General features: G+C 38.2%; 1 protein-coding gene and 1 long non-coding RNA gene across 2 annotated transcripts; both read right to left on the reverse strand.

The window, feature by feature from the left end:
* Positions 1–294: 294 nt before the first annotated feature.
* On the reverse strand, positions 295–19,715 carry LOC115922210 (amidophosphoribosyltransferase-like). The gene is made up of 8 exons (XM_030980599.1): positions 19,465–19,715; positions 18,714–18,940; positions 15,392–15,659; positions 14,662–14,911; positions 14,164–14,394; positions 4,928–5,055; positions 2,549–2,770; positions 295–2,146 (listed from the first exon to the last, which is right to left on the reverse strand). Exons 2-8 carry the CDS (start codon positions 18,908–18,910, stop codon positions 1,880–1,882), a joined length of 1,563 nt encoding a protein of 520 aa, XP_030836459.1. The 5' UTR covers positions 18,911–18,940; positions 19,465–19,715; the 3' UTR covers positions 295–1,879.
* LOC115922211 lies at positions 9,677–12,237 on the reverse strand. The gene is made up of 2 exons (XR_004063361.1): positions 11,855–12,237; positions 9,677–10,138 (listed from the first exon to the last, which is right to left on the reverse strand). It is a non-coding gene; the product is annotated as an uncharacterized LOC115922211 (long non-coding RNA).
* Positions 19,716–20,247: the final 532 nt, after the last annotated feature.

The raw sequence follows: 20,247 nt of genomic DNA on the forward strand, positions 1-20,247 counted from the left end.
TTATGTCACACACTTAAAGCCCCCCCCCCCCCCCCCCCCCCCCCCCCGGGCTAGATCGGGTTAAGTCTTGGTATCCTTAATCCTAGACCCAGTGGGACATAGACGAGGTCCAATTCTAAGATTGGTTAGGTCTGGGGTCTTGGAACTATAGTGAAATACACAAATGTTGTATAACTGTTTATTTCATTTACAGTTACAGTTTAATTTACATTGAGAATTGAATGAATAATATTACATTCAAACCTGCTTTAGCAACCACCTGCATAGAAAGACCACCTGGCAATAAGGACTACATTTTTTTGGTTCCATTGAAATGATGTTCATCATTAAAAATACCTTTTAGAAAACATGAATGAACAGACCACCTACCCCAAAAGACCACATTTTGTGTCTCCCTTGAATGGTCTTTCTATACAGGTTTGACAAATAAAAATTCCACATAAATACTGTAATCTTTACAACAAATTCATTTCATCAGAGCTGATAAGAAACAGGGTGATGAATACAAACATGTCTTGACAAAATAATGGACCCTCAATGAAACATAGATATACAAATGTTTGACAATTTTCTCTGAGGACAAGTAAATATGTACAACTCCATTTAAAAACACAGTACTCGGTTTACATACATTTCAGTTGCAAAATAAATGAATAAAACAGGAATAACATATCTGGAGCAAAATATGTACTATTTTCAAGTAAAAGTACAATCTTGTTCCCCTTGATATTTGCAAGGACAAGGACATACATACTGTATACATTTCCAAATAAGTTGAAGTATGTTATTACAACTCCAATTGGCAGCATATTTCTGGAGTTTATTTCATAGACCTTCAGCCTAAACTACAAGTAATGATGTTGAATGGTATGTCCTTTTTTTAAATCTTGCAGGTACTTTAATTTTCTCACTCACAAGAAATTTATTTGTGTCATGCCACACAATTTATTTTCTATAAATATGATGTTATATTAGGATATGTAAATGTAGTTATATGATTTATCTAATATTTATTTTTTTGAAAATCCAGTGACTTTAGTAGGAATTAGAAGAACTAGCATCCACTTACCGGTATCCACATTTTAATAGAAAGAAATAAAAAAAAACCTCAACACTTTACCCATGCGGTGAAATCTCTCTCCTAACGAAAAAAATGCTGTTTCGTAAACCACATTCTATAAACCAATAATTGGAATGTGGTGACAGCACACACTACCAAGTACTAACATACATGTAATTGCATACTGTACAAGAAACCTTCACAGCATATTGAGCATATCATAGCTCTGATACATTCTTTTTCAAAATAGCTCTTATTGTACATACGATTTTATACTACATATGCTGATGATTTAAGACTTTCTAAAATTGTAAAAATCTAATTCTCATCTTGGCAGCAGAGTACAAGCCTAAATGTGCTCTGAGCACCATCAACTGTGTAAAATATAGCAGTAGGATGCCAGTGGGTAGTTAGTATAGTGCTCTTATCAATACATGAAGTAGTGCAAGAATAAATACATAAATACACCAGCAAAGTATTAGCAGGACAATGTCTCAATGATCACTTCACTAATCAGTGTTTATCGGTTCACCATTTTGTCTCATGATATCACTGAATGTTCCATGTCAAGTACCTACTGGTAACACCCTGCAGTCTTGAGCTTACATTAATAATATGATGCCAAGAGGTTCACCGGCAGAAGGTGATTTGAAGATAGTGGCAGACTCAGCACACAACATGATCTAAATTACAATACAATGATGGGTTAACATCTTTGCAAGGAGCACAAACAGCAGACAAGTCTCTTGGCAAAGGTCTACAGTCAAATGCAAGCCTTGTTTTAATGGTAGCCACTCTCACACTTCCAAGGTGCTGCTATCACCATTCCAGTTTGACTGGATACTCTCCGGTCAGGCAAGCTGTACAGTGAAGACGCTTCTGTTTTTTGCTTTCCTCGATCTGCATGCCTTCGGTGACTGCCATTCGGAGGCCCTCTATTGACAGGTATGCGATGCTGTCTGCGTTGAAGTAACCTGCCAGACGGTCAACCGGGATTCGGTTGGCAACGAGCTCCTCCTTAGTGGGGATGTTGATGCCCATGTAGCAAGGGTTGGTGACTGGTGGGGATGCAACTCGTATGTGAACCTGGGGATATGATACATGAATAATATATTAAAACTAAAATACCTTACAGTTAAAATTACAAGAATGAGTTCATATGTATCCAGATTTGTAAGCGTGAGAATGTTAAATTCGAGAATGGCACACAGAATAGATAACAGGAGAGATGTATAACTACAGACTGACAGATCGAGACAGAGAGACAAATGTGGAGAAAAGGAACAGAGTATGGTATTTTTAGACAAAAATGACAAACCAAGCATGTTTGTACAGAAATAGGGAGAAAGCATGTGTCTGAATAAATCTGTAAGAAGAACAAAAGATATTTTTTAAATGCTTAATTGACCCCATCCCAAATAAAATGTATAACTTTTAGCCTGCCCAATCTAATTAGGGATAAAATAATACAAGGAATACGTTTCTTACCTCTTTTGCTCCAGACTTTTTTAGAAGTTTGATGATGGGACCAATCGTTGTTCCCCTCACAATGGAATCGTCAATGATGATAATGCGCTTGCCCTTGAAGTTCTCTGTGAGAGCGCCAAACTTCTTTGCAACACCCAGCTGTCTCAGTCTCTGGTTGGGCTGGATGAATGTCCTTCCCACATACCTGTTCTTGGTCAACACTTCCATGTATGGGATGCCAGACTGAAAACAGAACAAGAAAGCTTAAAGATAAAGGTGAGTTCTGGAAATGCGATTGCATTGTGAAAAAAAAGGTGTGGAATGGATCAGAAAAAGTTGATCATGAAGCAATGTAAGTATTGGTGTGTACTGCAAGGTGCTGGAGTCATGAAAATCATAATAAATTTGGCCCAGTCTTGGTAAAGTAACAAGCACTGTACACAGAAAGATGTATATGGGACTACACAAATGGTGTCGGGGCTACTATACCTTGATTTCCTTATCTTTCTATGCTCATTACTCAGCCAATATACATTTTCTTCCAAAATTGTTTGGCACATGACATTTATTTGTAATCTTGAACATTCAGAGTAAGTTTCGTTTGATTCTGTGAGAATTAATTTTTTTTTTTTACCAGAACTCAAGTTTATCTTTAACGGTCTGATTGTTGCGAACCAGTTGGATAGAGTTCAGCTCAAGATATAAGATGGCTGCACATAGCTGGTTATATCCCCAAAGGATTACCTCCTTTAAAGCCCCACTGTACTACTTGTAGCTACTTGCTCCCTCTATACAGAAAACATACCTAAGCAGTGACCATTGGTCCCCCATGATCCTCTTTTTTTAATGTTAATTGAGAGCTGAGTTGATGAGATAGCCACCTGTCAGTAACCTCGCTGGGTGGTCTAATCCCCTTGGTTTAACTAGTACAGACGGCCGTTAAACAGTGTCAAGATTAAAAATTGTATGTATGCACACTACCCACTGCTGTGAAGGATGATGGTTAAAGACCATTATCCTCCGTAGGTGATCTCGATACTGTGCTTTGCCTTAAGATGAAGGCAAAGGGGCATGGTACAATCAAGAGATCATTTATCATATTATTTGTGTAGTACACATCCAATTTTAACACAATACTTAATTAGCTCATCCATGCTGTATACGCATTTCAGATTTACATCAGAGCTGCTAACCTTGTGCGACCAAAAAAAGGAATCATGATGGAAAAAAAAAGGAATTTCAAGCAAAAAAAAGGACTTTATAAAAACAAAACTTACAACCACGCGCAACACACTTCCAATGCAGAAATGTTTATTCATCATGCTGTTTTTTCCATACAAGCAGGTAATTTTTTTGGTGGTTATTTTGGTATTTTCGGCATTCCATTTTTTTAAAGAATATTTTCCTCTTCAAGTATATTTTAAAATTAGTTTTCTATTGAATTTGTGATCAAATCACCATTTTAGGGCAGTTGTTTGACGTGCGGTATGTTAAAAAAAAATTTAAAAAAAAAATTAAAAAAAAAAATTATTAAAAAACATATTTGATTAAGAAAAAACGTAATACCGTAATTTGGAGGAAAAAACGGAGTAATTCCGGCAAAAACGGAATGGTTGGCAGCTCTGTTACATGTATTGCCCTAGCATCAGTGTTAAACATTGTCCTGTAGGCTGTAGTTATGATATCAATTGTAAACTGTTAGCACATAGTTTTTATCAATCTGAGGTTTCTAATCATGGTATGTATGTGGTATACAAAGCTGATCATTTTCTAGATAAAATGCACTTCTCTAAATATGACACTCTTGCAATATATGTCAATGACAGAGATTTTGCCAACACTAAACTTTCACAAATTGCGAAAAAAATCCATACTATGTCAGTTCTGATTTAATGTATTTTGTGGATAAATCTTATGCAAATCTGAATCACACACAGAATTCACAAACATGCCACGCACACACAAATTTCTTGCTTTACAGATTAATCTTAAAGATAAACTCCAGTTCTGGTAATGCGATTGCATTGTGAAAGAAAAGGTGTGGAATGGATCAGAAACAGTTGATCATGTAGCATGTAAGTATTGGTGTGCACTGCAAGGTTCTGGAGTCATCAAAATCATAATAAATTTGACCGAGTCTTGGTAAAGTAACAAGCACTGTACACAGAAAGCTATATATGGGACAACACACATGGTGTCGGGGCTAGTACTACCTTGATTTCCTTGTCTTTCTATGCTCATTACTCAGCCAGTATACATTTTCTTCCAAAATTGTTTGGCACATGTTATTTATTTGTAATCTTGAACATTCAGTGTAAGTTTCATTTGATTCTGTAAGAATTAATTTTCTTCTTTTTACCAGAACTGGAGTTTATCTTTAATAAACAAAATGATACTCACCACATGTGAGAAGCCTAGAGCTGCTGGGGTTGCAGACTCTGGGACGGTGCTCACGATGTCTGCTTCAACAGGAGACTCTTGAGCCAACCGCTGACCACACCTCCTCCGCACCGAATATACCATTTGTCCTGTAACACACGCAAGAATAACATCTCTTATCATCATAGGAATTCTCAATGTTATTTTCTTGTATTGCCAAGTTTAATGGCTTACTTTTCAAGTCTAACAAACTTGATAACATTTAATTGACAATATACAATGTATGTTCGTAACTCTGTATATTGATCCTTGTTCATCCCCTTGTAAAAAAAAACCATGGATCCATGGTACGGTAAAACCATGGTTTTACCGTACCATGGATCCATTGTAAACCATGAAATAACAGGAGTAAATTGGAACAGACATATTATGGTTTTACCATGGATTTTCCATGGATTTTCCATGGTTAAACTGTGGTTTTTCCATGGTAAAACCAAGGTGTTACCACGGTAAAACCGCAAAGTACCGCAAAGTACCGCAAAGTAAAACCATGGTTTAACCATGGTTTCACCATGGTTTCACCATGGTATGACCACGGCAAAACCATGGTAAAACTACAGTAAAACCATGGTTTTACCATAATATGTCTGTTCCAATTTACTCCTGTTATTTCATGGTTTACAATGGATCCATGGTACAGTAAAACCATGGTTTTACCACGGTTAAACCGCAAAGTACCGCAAAGTAAAACCATGGTTTAACCATGGTTTCACCTTGGTTTCACCATGGTATGACCACGGCAAAACCATGGTGAAACTACAGTAAAACCATGGTTTTACCATAATATGTCTGTTCCAATTTACTCCTGTTATTTCATGGTTTACAATGGATCCATGGTACAGTAAAGCCATGGTTTCACCTTGGTTTCACCATGGTATGACCACGGCAAAACCATGGTAAAACTACAGTAAAACCATGGTTTTACCATAATATGTCTGTTCCAATTTACTCCTGTTATTTCATGGTTTACAATGGATCCACGGTACAGTAAAACCATGGTTTAACCATGGTTTCACCATGGTATTACAGTACACCATAGTATTACAGTTTCACCATGGTATTACCACCTTGATAACATGGTACTACAATGGATCCACGGTACAGTCAAACAATGGTATTACCATGTTTTCTCCGTCGTTTAACCATAATTTCACCATGGCTTTTAGGTACAAACCATGGTGAATCCAAGGTGAAACTTCTGAAATGTAAATCATTTATAGAAAAGAGAAGCTATTTTAAATGTGTAAGAAATACATAATATATGTTTGATATCAGTGATGGGAGACACAATGAATGACCTGCCAAAAGAAATGAAAAATTGTGTTGAAAAAGATGAATACTTTTAATAAAATATATGTCACACACGTTTTAGAGTAATACATGTAAATGTGTTTAAACATCCTAGTCTTTAGACGTAAAGTGGCAAGACTTTATGCATGTTCAAATAAATATTTGTAATAAACTGTCTTACCGGTACACATAAAAAGTTAATTAGTAAACTGTTTGTAAACAGCACACACTTAGCAAGCTTATATGTATGAGGTATAGGCTAATGAGGAATAAAAAGGAAAGACTAAAATATTTCAATTAAGAGTACCATTACACTGACCACAACACCATAAAGCTGTCAGTAATAAGAACAAATATGGCAAGGTATCTGAGTATGCAAGATTTTTTTTTTTCCTGAGTTGAGGTCCTATTGCATATATTGTAATAATAAAAACTGTAAAGAGGGCATGACCCCAAAAAATGACCCCACTGTGCGCTTAGAAACATCAGTATTAAGCGCCTAATAAATGTTATGTATTATTATTATTATTATTAAAAAATCACACAAATATACAAAGATAATTTTACCAACTGCAAACATTTGATTTGTTTGAAAGGTAACAAGTTGTATCCCAATTATAGGTATTTGGCTAGTCAGTCAAAACAAGTTCTTCCCCTTCTTGTTTGTACCCTTTATTGTAATGCATTTCAGATGGTCTCTATTTTAACTCTATAATTCCAGCAATTGTTTGATACAAAAAACCTATAACTATATTTCTTCAATTGAAATTGAAATGTACTGTTTGAGAGGGGAAAAAAATTGTAATTAACACTGACTTAATGAGACAAACATAACAAACTTACAAATGGTAATGAACATCTTGCAAATAACTGGATCAATATGGACATATGTTTATAAAATGCCTTTTCACACCTATACACCCATATCCCTCCCTACACACAATAACAAGACCATCTCCTTGAATAATTGAACAAAATGGCCTAAGGATCAGAATTAAAAGCCTTTTATTTCAACCACTTCTATACTAAAAGCCACCCACCCCTCCCAAAAAGACTTTAAACCTGAGTAACAATAAATATAGGATGTACCCTGAAACCCTTACAAGCAGGTATAACAATTGTAAAAGAGGAAATATGGCCCATCTTGTTCAACTTTTGGAACTATTAACAATGTGTTCATTTGAAAACTTATATAATTTTTTTGGGTTACTGTGTTACAATCATTTGTTACAAAACGATACTGGACAATGTCATATGTGACCTTACACCACAAAATGACCAATAGGTCAAAAAAAGGATTGTGCTGATTTTCACATGACATTAAAGTAGAAGTCAATATCTTAAAATGGTGCATAATTTTTCAAATAAGTAAACCCTCTCAAAACGAGCACCCAAGATTTAGAACATTGCTGAAGCAGATTTAAAGTCAAAGTCAGGGAGAAAATGGGCCACTACAAAGAACAGCGTCTATTGAAACGATGTAAAATTATCATTTTCATTTGATTAAAACAAATATCATATTTACATACATGTACACATGATTTCCGACGCTTAAAATTACGCAGAGAGTTTAAGATACCCTCATTAGGAAATACCAAAATCCTGAATCTCATATTTTGAACAAAATTAGACTATTTTAGCTAGGTTACATATAAAAGAATGTAACATAACTAAGTCATCCGATGGTAAAGAGGAAACTTACTAAAGATGACTTTTAACCAGGCAAGTGGAATCTTACTACCGGTACTCTTAATTACAAAGTAATTATAGCAAATACATATTTTCTTGAACACAAGCTAGTTTCAGCACACAATGAAAGATTACACTAAGTGAATACATTTTAGCAAAATTGTTGGCATCGGCAAGTGAACGGATGAGTAAGTAACTCGATATTTTCACATTTAATAGAAGAAAAAAAATTGTAACATGAAAACAATCTTCTTTGGTCTTCCATCAGCTTTTGTTTGAAGAGCACAATAAACAATGTCATTTAAAACTGGTGAAACTGGTAGATATATGTGAACCAATATTGAACAGCTTAAAAATAAAGTCAAGTTCTGGTCATGCGATTGCATTGTGAAAGAAACGTTGTGGAATCGATCAGGACAGGTTGATCATCTAGCATATAAAAGTATTGGTGTGTACTGCAAGGTTCTGGAATCATCAAAATTATAAGAAATTTGGTCTAGTCTTGGTAAGGTTACAAGCACTGTACACAGAAAGATGTGAATATGGGACTACATGAACATGTGGCGTAAAAATCGAACCTCAATATATAATTTTACATGCCATGTTTAGAATATTAAGGCATTTGATTGAAGATCCATGCTTTTCAGGGCACATTTTTATCTGATGTACTGCCACACTTACATAATACAATGATAAAGCTCACAATTTTTTTTCACCTCTTCCCAGAACTCAACCTTCTCTCTAAACATGAATATCTAAATAGATGGAAAGTCTCAAACGCTGGCAAATTTTTGGGCTTATACATGTATACATGTACATATCAGTTGTGTAAACCAAATTATTATAATGTAAATCTAATCTGAATGAAAGATATTCCTAACACGAAAACAAGCATTTTTATATTTTTGCTGATAAAATACTGGTAAAACTGGCAGATAAATGTGAACCATTATTGAACAGCTTAATAATGACTATAAAGTGCTGCGTCATACCAGTAGCAAGGCTATCTGGAAAGTTTTGATGAGATGTCATGACAAAAATAAATATTCTAAAAAAGAATTCTTTAAAATTTTGTATTGATGAATTATACGCGTGAAGGTAAAGGTATAATTTTACTATACATAGAGAAGTTCACTTCAACAACAAAAAATATCAACAAAATTCAACCAAAAAAAACATGGCGTCCGAGTATTCGACTGTAAGCCTGGGAGTGTACTCGAGTACTTCATTACACGGTTATGCACAGCCTTACTTTAATAAGTGTTAAAGTACAAGTCCACTCCACTGAAAAGTTGAGTCGATTAGATAGACAAAGATCTGTACAGCCCCAAAATAACTTGGTTTTGGAAAATGGTGCTCAGACTTATTTTTAATAATTTTGTTTAAAGCCCCACTGTCCTACTTGTAGCTACTTGCTCCCTCTATATAGAAAACTTCCCCAATCGGTGCCTGTTGATCCCCCATGATCCTCTTTTTCTTATGTTAGTTGAGAGCTGAGTTAATGAGATAGCCACCTGTCAGTGACCTCGCTGTGTGGTCAAATCCCTTCTGGCCCAGTAGTATTGACGGTCTTTAAAGGCCATCTGTACTAGTTTGGCCAGAAGGGATTAGACCACACGGTGAGATCACTGACAGGTGGCTATCTCATCAACTCGGCTCTCAAATAACATAAGAAATAGAGGATCATGGGGAACCAACAGGCACTGATTGGGGAAGTTTTCTATATAGAGGGAGCAAGTAGCTAAAAGGAGTGCAGTAAGGCTTTAATGAGCAAAAAACAAGTGAATGATCGAGCCGGTTCCTCTCACAATGCATTGCGCGACATTTTTTGTGACGTAGGGTCCTCACAACACAGACAGAGGCGTATACGTCACATCTGTGCGGCAAATTTAAAAGTTTTGCTCGAAAAAAAGCTGTGTATTGAAGATTACTTTCTCAGATTCCTTCCGACCGAACAAAGGTGACAGGGTCGATTGTACTGGATGTACTTGCTGAATGTTTGCTGGTCAGCATAACTGGTATAATTTTGAAAAGCTCTCCTCTATAGGGATCCCATACAGATGAATTCTCAAACTCTCACCCATGTCTTGCATAATTTCCGTGAAGTTTGTTGGACAGTTTAGTCTTACAAATCAAGACTGCATGTTCACTGGAACAGTCCATGTTGATGACTTTCCCGCAGCCGAAGATACCCTGAAAAATAAAAATAAATATTAGCACATTGTAGAATTGTATTATATGCTCTCAAATCAAATATAGCGAAAATTATGAGTTGATATTAGCAACATGTACACTCTACAAATGTACCTCCCCCTTTGAAAGCACCCCCTATCTCCTGTGTGTAATTTTAATACGGGCCAGATTTTTTAAACAACCTATTTAAGTCAATATGGGCCAGACTTTGTTGCGTTAAAGTACCCCTTTACCAGAGATTTGGGGTACACGAACGTGCTCAGAGCCCGTTTATGAAAGTGATTCAAACAGCGCTGTTTACTCGAAATTGCTGAATAGTCTCTATGCATGAATCGAAGAAACAAAGCCCTTCTCAACCTCTTATATAGGCCTATACAGCAATTTAGACAAACGGCGCCTAGAGTAAAGGAGGGGGTAATCGACCATCACCAGTTTTCGGCCGGTCCTTTGGATGCATAGTAAAATTCCTTTAAAATACATCCCATGATAGCATATCACATATTCCACACATGCCATACCATGCCAGAGTCACTGAAGAACCACATTTGCAATGGAAAATATATCCTAAAATATCACATTTTAGCGATGTAATCAGCGGTCCCGCTACCCGAATCTGAAAAATCGAGTATCTTACGCATGTCTGTAAGAAATATGGGTACCATAAAATGAGCTTTATTTCAAGTATTTTTCATATTTAGAGCCCGATTTTGTGTGAGTCCCAAGCTAAAAAGTATCTCATCGCATGTATTAAATCAATGCAGCCGAACACCGCAACGCACACACGATATCTCTGTCCAATTCAGATTCCAATTTCCGATCACCGCAGAACTAGTTTTCGGCATGGCGAGCTCCGGCTCGGGATACCTGCTCCGCCCGCTAGTACTATAGATCAGCGGGGAAACGCACGACGCGGGCGCGCTTCCTATTGACTTTGTACATACGACCGAAAACTGTCTCGCTAGGTCGATAACTGTCTCCGAAACAGTGAAAATTGAAATGGATATTGTCATGGCAATTCATGATTTTTTTTCTGGGATTCTTTGTTTGTTTGAATAATAATATTTGCTTCATGATTTGAACAAGAAATGATAATAGGAAGTAAAGAGTCCTAAAATAGGATTTTGTCTTAAGTGGCCGAAAACCCCCCTCCTATCATGAATATTAATATTTGCTCCGCCGTGACCGCGCATGCGTACTTTCTCCTCGCAATGTTAAATCAACGAACATGGATGAATCGTCGGGTTAGCACAAAGAATCACCCTTTTTCCCCCACGAGACTTCTTCATATTATGATTTCAAGTGGTTGGAAAGATGCCCAAAGGAGTAAAAAGAAACATTGTTAAGTCTAGTCAAAGTTGTAATTAGACTACCTCTTTTTCAGAATTTACTTTGCGAAAACATGTGACCAAACCCGCTCAGCCGCTGTTTGAATCGTTTTCATAAACGGGCCACATCTGCATGAGCTTCGATGCCTTTGGCATCGGCGTCGGAGCTCCATGGAGTACGTTACTTTCATGGATGCAGTATTGTACAGTATGGAATATAATCTAGTAAATCTACTTTCATCAATTGCAATCCGTTTGGTTTTTTTTCATGAACAAAATTTACAAAAAATCAAAAAGAAGAATGAGATTTATAACCAAATTTCTTAATTTTTACAGAAAGCATACCCAATTCTGTATCAAGCCTTAAATTATGTTTAATCTTATTACTCACCTCCTGGAGAAAATGTTGACCTTAAAGTATAGCTCCAGCAGCAAAGCAAAGTTGGTCGTTTTCTGCAGACCGATATTTTCCCACACATGAGTGGCTGTGTGGGACTGTACTGTAGTATGTAGACCAGTGTGACTGTCTGGTAAATTGAAATCTAGATCTACTTCGAGTTCTTCATGTTGTCCAATTCTTGCTCTAGAATACTCTTAGTCTCGTACAATTCTTCTTTCCTGGTGTAAATCTAACCCTTATCCCCTATATTCTGGGTTTTAAAGGAAGACAAATTTGGCGAAACGGCAAAGTAATGGCTGGAGTGAAGAAATTCAAAATTGGAAATACAGTGTGCATTCCACCACTAGATGGCAGCAAACACACTAATAATTGTATTTATTATCGAATCAGTTCAAGGTCATCAAAACAATCGAGTAGTGCTGGTCATACATGTATTATGTATATAGTGGTCATAACTACATTGGTTACATGATAGTAGTTTTTTTTTATTTTTTTTAATACTCGTGTTGAGACCATGTCAAAAGTGTAGTTAACTATGGTCAGACCGTTGTTTGATTTGTGGTAAAACCATGGTTTAACCATGTTTTTATAACTATGGTATCAGAACAATTCTAAAACCATGGTTTAACTATGGTTTCGTAACCGTAGTTTGTCAACCTCGGTAAAACCATCGTTTTAACTATAGTTTCGTTACCATGGTTTACAACCATGGCAAAACCATGGTTTGCACATGATTTCTTTACCATGGTTTTTGTATCTTGGTAGAACTTTTAAAAATGGTTTCGTTACCTAGTTTTTTGTACAGTTGTAAAACTATGGTTAAACCATGGTTTCATAGCCGTGGTTTTTCAACCGTGGTAAAACCATGGTTTCATCCACGGTTCAATAGCCATGGTTTTTCAACTGTGGTAAAACCATGGTTTTTAACCATGGTTTAGTTACAGTGGTTTTCGACCATGGCAAAACCATGGTTTTTTAGCAATGGTTATCCAATGGTTCAACAATGGTTCAATAGCCGTGGTTTTTGTACCGTGGTAAAACCATGGTTTCATCCATGGTTCAATAGCCGTGGTTTTTCAACCATGGTAAAACCATGGTTACATCATGGTTTCTTAACCATGGTTTTTTAGCAATGGTTATCCAATGGTTCAACCATGGTTTTGTTACCATGATTTTTGTACCGTGGTAAAACCATGGTTTTAAGCATGGTTTCTTAACCATGGTTTTTTAACGATGGTTATTCAATGGTTAAACCATGGTTAAAAAACCATCGTTAAGAACCCACGGTTAAACCATGATATTGCCACGGTTAAAAAACTATGGGTTTTGAACTATTGTAAAACCATGGTATAACCATGGTTCAATAACAGTGGTTTTTCAACGTTGGCAATATCGTTGTTTAACCATGGTTTCTTAACCATGGTTTTTTAACAATGGTTATTCAATGGTTTAACCATGGTTAAAAAACCATTGTTAAGAACCCACGGTTAAACCATGATATTGCCACGGTTAAAAAACTATGGTTTTTGAACCATTTTAAAACCATGGTATAACCATGGTTAAATAACAGTGGTTTTTCAACGTTGGCAATACTGTTGTTTAACCATGGTTTCTTAACCATAGTTTTTTAACCATTGTAATACAATGGTTTAACTATGGTTTCATTACTATGGTTTTAGTACCATGGTTAAACCATGGTTTATTTATGGTTTTGTTACCATGGTTTTTGAACTGCTGTAAAACTATGGTTTAACCATGGTTTTGAAACCGTGGTGTAATAACTGTGGTTTAACCACGGTTTATCCATAGTTTTTAAACCATGGTTTATTAACAGTGGTAAAACCATGGTTTAACCATTGTTTAACCATGGTTATGTTGGTAAAACCATGGATACTCACGGTTGGATCCTGAAAACAGTCGATCCATTGTAAAACCATGGATGAACCATGGTATTACCATGGTTATGATGGTAAAACCATGGTTTTTTTTTACAAGGGTCATACACCCATTTAAACTTCAATTTAAAAAAAAGATTCTTCACAGTCATAATCATAGTCATGGATAGCTTCTTTTCCAACAAAGAAAACAGGAGCTAGGAATGTGTAATCTACAAGTGCAGATACTCATTTTCCAAATGTATTACTGTGAGGATAAATCCGACCATGCAGTTAAAACTGGCTATATTTTGTTTCAACTTTCTGCACATGAGGTTATGCGCAAGGTTAATAGATTCTGATATAAGGAACTTTTGTCAATATTCTTGTTTTAGAGATAAATAGTAGTACATGTTTGTAAAATACCTTCAAGAATGGTGTCGGGTCTTGAGAAGTAGACATACTCAAAGATGCAGAAAGCCTGTGGGTCTTCAGCCGGACGGGGTACAATGGCCAGAGATTTGATACCAGTCTTTGAGATCTCAACGATCTCCCCAGGAAGGACCTCTCGGTAGTATTGTGCACCAATAGATTGGAAGGAGCAGGATTCGGAGGAGACCACCCAGCCCTCCACATCATCATCCTTTGGACAGTCAACTGGAATATAAACATTAAGAGAGAAAAAAAAAAACATCAGGGTTCGATTAACTTGGTTCCCACATGGAATAAATCTTGACTAGATGTAGACTACCCCCCCCCCCTCTCCCCCCAAAAAACCTTCCCTCTCTCTCTCTCCAATTACAAATTAAAGGTATTATAAAAGAAACTTTCACTACTAAAAAATTTAGTTTCACAAGTGTAACATATTCCTATAAAAATACATTTTTAGAATCTTTTGATTCGTTTTGTTCAGGTTCTACTCACCACTATGTCTTGCATGGACAAGCCTCCCGATACAGAGGGGCCTGTTGCCGTAGGGATCCCGGACGGCATAGATGGAGCTTTCATGGAGGATGAGAAGGGAGTAAGCCATGAGAGCCTCATTCATCAGTTGACGTATCCTACCAAGCCAGTTGGGGCCTTCAGGTTCCCCCTCGGGAGGGGCGTGGGTCAGCAGCTGGGTGATGACCTCAGAGTCTGAACCAGTCGACAGACCTACACCGTGTTTAAGCACCTATTTGAGAATAAATTTGTATACGGCAAATTATCATTTTGCATCAAATTTTACAAATAGATGCGTTCGCAAATCTCTTCAACGTTTTTTCAGATCTGACATAATAATCCACCTAAGCATCAATGTCAGAAACTGAGATGGCAAACTGAGATGGCAAACTAAGAAATACTGTACAATAAAAATATATGGTAAGAAGCAATTTTTTTGGAAGTGAAAATGTATAACTGCCCCTCGCTGATGTGTTTTTCGAATTATACAGAGTAGTGTACGCTTGTCATGCTCTGGCAACAATTGCACTGTGGAAAACATCTGAATTACGATCTTTAACTTGGGACCTAACACAATACATGTACCAGTACCTAATAACTGTAACTTATCCCAAACCTAATTTAAAACCTACATGCAACCCTAACCCTATACACAATATTAAGCATGGAGAATTGACACCCAGCATGTGTCGTACAAGCTTTGTTACTCTACCTTCATCCTAAGTTGAGCAGCATTCACCAGCTCTCCATTATGCGCCACAGCGATGCGTCCATGGACCGTCTCCACATCAAACGGCTGGCAGTTCAAGAGCTCAGATGCCCCGGCTGTGGAGTAGCGATTGTGACCAATGCCCAGATTACCATGTAGATTGGCTAGGATCTCGTCTGTGAAGATTGCACTAACCATACCCATGCCTTTATGCTTGCGGTAGTTCTTGGATGAACCCTGGCTCGTGATGATACCGGCGCTCTCTTGACCTCTGAAGTTACAACAGCAGAAATATTTCGTTTTAGCTCATTACTTCCCATCCTGGAAAGGTTGTTTGAAATGTCATCCCAGCCAACCTTTCAGAGCAAATAATTAGGAATTCTCCAAAGGATATACTTATAATATACACAGAAGTTTTAAGTAAGAGAGAGAAATCTATGTTTCATAATATTAGTTTAAAGGTCAGAAATTAGGAATTATTCTTCCAAAATAGCAAGGGTTTGGCAGCTACAGTAATATGTAATGATTCCAGGAAATCCATGAACATTGCCAATAGTCTAAATATCTGCACCATAAATCATAATAAAGCTAAAAGACCAGCCCCCCCCCCCTCCACACCCCAACTTAATCCAATCTTGGCTTCATACTCTTGATATCAAAATTGTGTACAATATCATGAAACGGTCAAAAGGGGGGGGGGGTGGGGTAGAGGGAGACAGGGGTTGTGTAGATAATATTCAAGAAGGTTAAAAACATCCTGACAAGTGACAAACAGGAAGAGACTGCATACTTCTCAGTTCTGTTATCAAATTGTAATCATTTTGGACCACTCTGTACTAGCCTTTTATCACAACCAAGTCCACTCATGTGTCATTGACAATAACAAGATTAAGCAGATTTAAACTTGAGGAGATCCTTTCATACCCATTAAACCATGTCATAATGTATGCAAATGAGGAAGGGGGAGGGGTCTCCTTTATTGTCTGTTTAAATCCAGGAGAGGATTAACTCATACTGTAATATAGGGTTAATCTGGCTTTGAACTGTTTGGAGCCAGAAGTGTGCTAACTCTCACTCATTTTCTTTACAACATGGAGGTAACGCCCATCTGGGTCTAAGCTATTTGGAGCCAGGAGGGCAATAGCTCATATATTTTCTTAGCAGATGTTTCTGCACATATTGATAAATCAAATATAAAACATTCAAATAACAATAGTACGTATATTAATTGATTTACATAAAGAGTGACAACTTAAATACACATAATGTATAAATGCAGTGGCGGATCCAGGGGGGGGGGGCCCCGGCCGTTTCGGCCCCCCCCTATTGGCGGCGCAAAAGGAAGAAAAAAAAGAGGAAGAAAAAAGAGAAAAAGAGAAAGGAGAAGAGGAGGAAAAGAAAGGAGAAGAGAAAAGAAAGGAGAAGAGAAAGGAAAAAAAGAAGAGAAAGGAAAAGAGAAGAGAAAAGATAAAGAACAAAGCCCCCCCCCCCCCTCCCTCCCGGAGGGACCAAATTTGTGTTCCCAAAATTTCAGATAAAGAGGTACTTTTCACGCAACAAAGTCCGGCCCGTACTGACTTTACACACCGGAGATAGAGGGGTGCTTTCAAAGAGAGGGAACATACATGTGCGTACCTTAGATAACACTGAGTGGGTGGGGGTGGGGGGGGGGGGTGGGAAAAAGAAAAGTCGGGTGAGAAAGGGGGAAAGACAAGGAAATGGGACTAAGTGACAGTAACGACGAATGAGGGAAAACTGTAATCGGGAGATTTGGGGTCATTCCAGAAGGCTTGGCAAACGTCATTGAATAGAGGGGGGCCGGGCCGGTGTCGTGGCGTTATGTGTCTTAGCGAAATCACGTCTGTACAGACCAGGCGCGTACGCAGGATTTTTTCAAGGGGGGGGGGTTTTAACATTTATAAATCGGGCAGAAAATTTCGCAACGACTCAGCCAGCCGCTGAATAAGCGGGGGGGGGGGGGGGGGGGGGGGGGGGGGGGGGGGGGGGGGGTAAGAGGTCACTTTTTTTTTTTTTTTGGTCCCAAAAAAATCGCAACGACTCAGCCGACCGCTGAATAAGCGGGGGGGGGGGGGGGGGGGGGGTAAGAGGACACATTTTTTTTTTTTTTTTTGGTCTCGAAATTTGAAAATTTGACATTTTGCTCCGTTGGGGGGGGGGGGGGGTAAGGTCAGCTTTTTAAAAAAAAAAAATCCAAAAGGGGGGGGGGGGTTTTAGAGAAATTTAGGGGGGGGTTTACACACAAAAAATTACCAAAGGGGGGGTTTAACCCCTAAACACCCCCCCCTGTGTACGCGCCTGGTACAGACGCATATCGCCAGGCGATATGCGTCTTAGAGACGCGTCTCGCCGCATTCCACCGGCGATATGCGTCTCCTAGATCGGCGATATGAGTCTGCGATTGGCGAACAGTGTCCACTCGATTTGTTAACGTTTATTTTCAGAAAAACCTTAAAACAAAAAGTTTGGCGTATTATTTCTATTATTACTTTTTCGGGCAAGAGGCTATAACCCCCCCCCCCCCACCCCCCAGAGATAAAAATGTCAAAAATTGTACCGGTATGGTGCTTCTAAAATGACCTTGAATAAACGGTCTGCGCAATTTTCAAATTTCCGGCCCCCCCTATTGGAAAATCCTGAATCCGCGCCTGCAAATGTATACATATAATTGAAAGCTTGAGAGTATGGAGGTAAGTAAAATAATCAAGATAAATGCAGAGGCCAACTATCATAAGCAAGAATGCTTGAATCGATAAGGAAAGGGGGGGGGGGGTACATGGCGCTGTTATAGGAGTATGTAGGAGAATAGAGTGTCACATATAAAGATTTTGTTCAGAAAGTATCTAAATAAAAAGTGGAAAGAAAGTAAAGAAAAAAATGAAAGTGCATGCAAGAGGGTGTGTGCAGATAAAGTAAGTGTTTGATTTGTATTGTTAAAGTGCAGGTCATCTAAGATTAAGAATTAACATAAATATTTTGAAATGCCAAAGGTATAGTATTTATCCAAAATTTATACATAAAGATTGCAGTTTGAAAACTGTGAATACCGGTATATACTTTAAAGCCCCACTGTCCTACTTGTAGCTTCTTGCTCCCTCTATATAGAAAACTTCCCCAATCGGTGCCTGTTGGTCCCCCATGATCCTCTATTTCTTATGTTATTTGAGAGCTGAGTTGATGAGATAGCCACCTGTCAGTGACCTCGCTGTGTGGTCTAATCCCTCCTAACCACACTAGTGTTGATAAGCTTTAAAACAGTGTAGAGTCTAAATGCCCTTCTGAATCTGAACAGAGGATATGACCTCACCTGTGTTGGAGTCCAGTCAAACCCAGTGTGATTAGCTGAGGTATATCTAGCTGCGTGGGCCACTCTCCTGCAGCGACACATCCAAATACACCACAGGCCTCATGAAGACCCCCATCTTCAGGGGTCCAATCCTCTGCTCTTGATGGCATTGAGGATGAAGGGGAGGACGGCAATGATGAGGATGATGATGAAGCCATGGTTATATGAAGAGCATCAGTGGCAGGATTCTGGATAAAACAAAAAGAATTGTATTTTGGAGCTCGAGCCTAGTGTTCAACTTCAACCAACCTTCAAGTTCAGTAGGGGGTGCTGGTTCGAAAATAAGGATCGCCCGCATAAACGAGGATATCTTCGTAAACAAGGACAAATCGCGTCCTAAAAAATGAGCCCCCGCATTTTCAAGGACGATCCTTATTACCGATCCATGCGTTGGCGGTGTGAAAAACAGATTCCGCAATGATGCTCCATGATCATGCATCTAGCATCTACACTATCACTTTTATCAGTCACTTAGACCTAATTACGCTTAACGCTAACGCCGCGGCTTTTTATACAGCACAGAGACTTTCAATCAGCTATCACGTTATGAACGATAAATCCTCGGGAAGAGGGAAAACTACCTAGCCTTAATGACAATGTAAGTTAGACATATTAGAGTAATTAGGCATGCTGAGTAATTAAGTTATATAATTTATGTGACAGACAGACAGACAATTAGGCTAATTTGGACAATCATCAGATCACGACTTACCACACACAAAATTGAATGCGTTGGACTACAGTTGCAATAAGATTCTTAATTCTGGTAGGCCTACGATCAAAATCCGTTTATGCTGCCGGTAATGGAGTGCACGCTATCAGAAGGGGATTTAAATGTCTCGGCTTCAAAAGAAGTTCGAGGGAGACCGAGAGTGAATAGAAGTTCGATCAATCTAATCAGCATGACAATCATTAATCAATTCATTCATCTATTCAAAACCGGTGGTGCACGTTTCGTTTCGGTACGTAGCTAGAGTTTCGGTGCGGTACATGCAGTGCTTGTATTCTAGAACAAGGTGTGCCAACAAAACAAGACAGAACCGTGATAGAGGGGGTCTGCTTGCATATAGATCTATTCAAATTGTATTGTCCAATGATTGGATTTTTTTTTTCGTTTGCATGTCAGTACAAGATTCGTGAGAAAATATTTAGCGGCGAAACATTCGGCCGATAATTCGCTCAGTGGGGGGGGGGGGGGGGGGGGGTAGTGCATGAGCACTTATTTGTTTGGGGGCCCTCAAAAAAAAAAGGGGGGGGTCATCTCCAAAAAAGGTAAAATTAACGTGTTTTTACACGTTTTTTCCCAGCCCCCCCCCCCCCCCCAGGCCTTCCCCTGAATCCGTCACTGATTCAGGCTAAGTGGTTGCTGCTAAATAGGTGCTTTGACTTTTAAAATTACATCAATAATAACATTTGAAAGGACAATAATAGCAGGGCGTCTCGATCAGCTCTCAGTATAGCATTTTTGTGCCCTCAATTTATTGTGCTATATTTA

This window comes from Strongylocentrotus purpuratus, unplaced genomic scaffold (genome assembly GCF_000002235.5).
Source record: "Strongylocentrotus purpuratus isolate Spur 01 unplaced genomic scaffold, Spur_5.0 spur5_scaffold_11, whole genome shotgun sequence".
Lineage (NCBI taxonomy): Eukaryota > Metazoa > Echinodermata > Echinoidea > Camarodonta > Strongylocentrotidae > Strongylocentrotus > Strongylocentrotus purpuratus.

Coding starts and splice junctions, on each gene's coding strand:
- LOC115922210 (XM_030980599.1), bottom strand. CDS start 18,910: ATGGCTTCATCATCATCCTCATCATTGCCGTCCTCCCCTTCATCCTCA. Junction 14,395..14,661: donor TGTCCATGCAAGACATAGTG/GTGAGTAGAACC, acceptor TTTATATTCCAG/TTGACTGTCCAAAGGATGAT. Junction 5,056..14,163: donor ACCCGACACCATTCTTGAAG/GTATTTTACAAA, acceptor CGTGTGTTACAG/GACAAATGGTATATTCGGTG.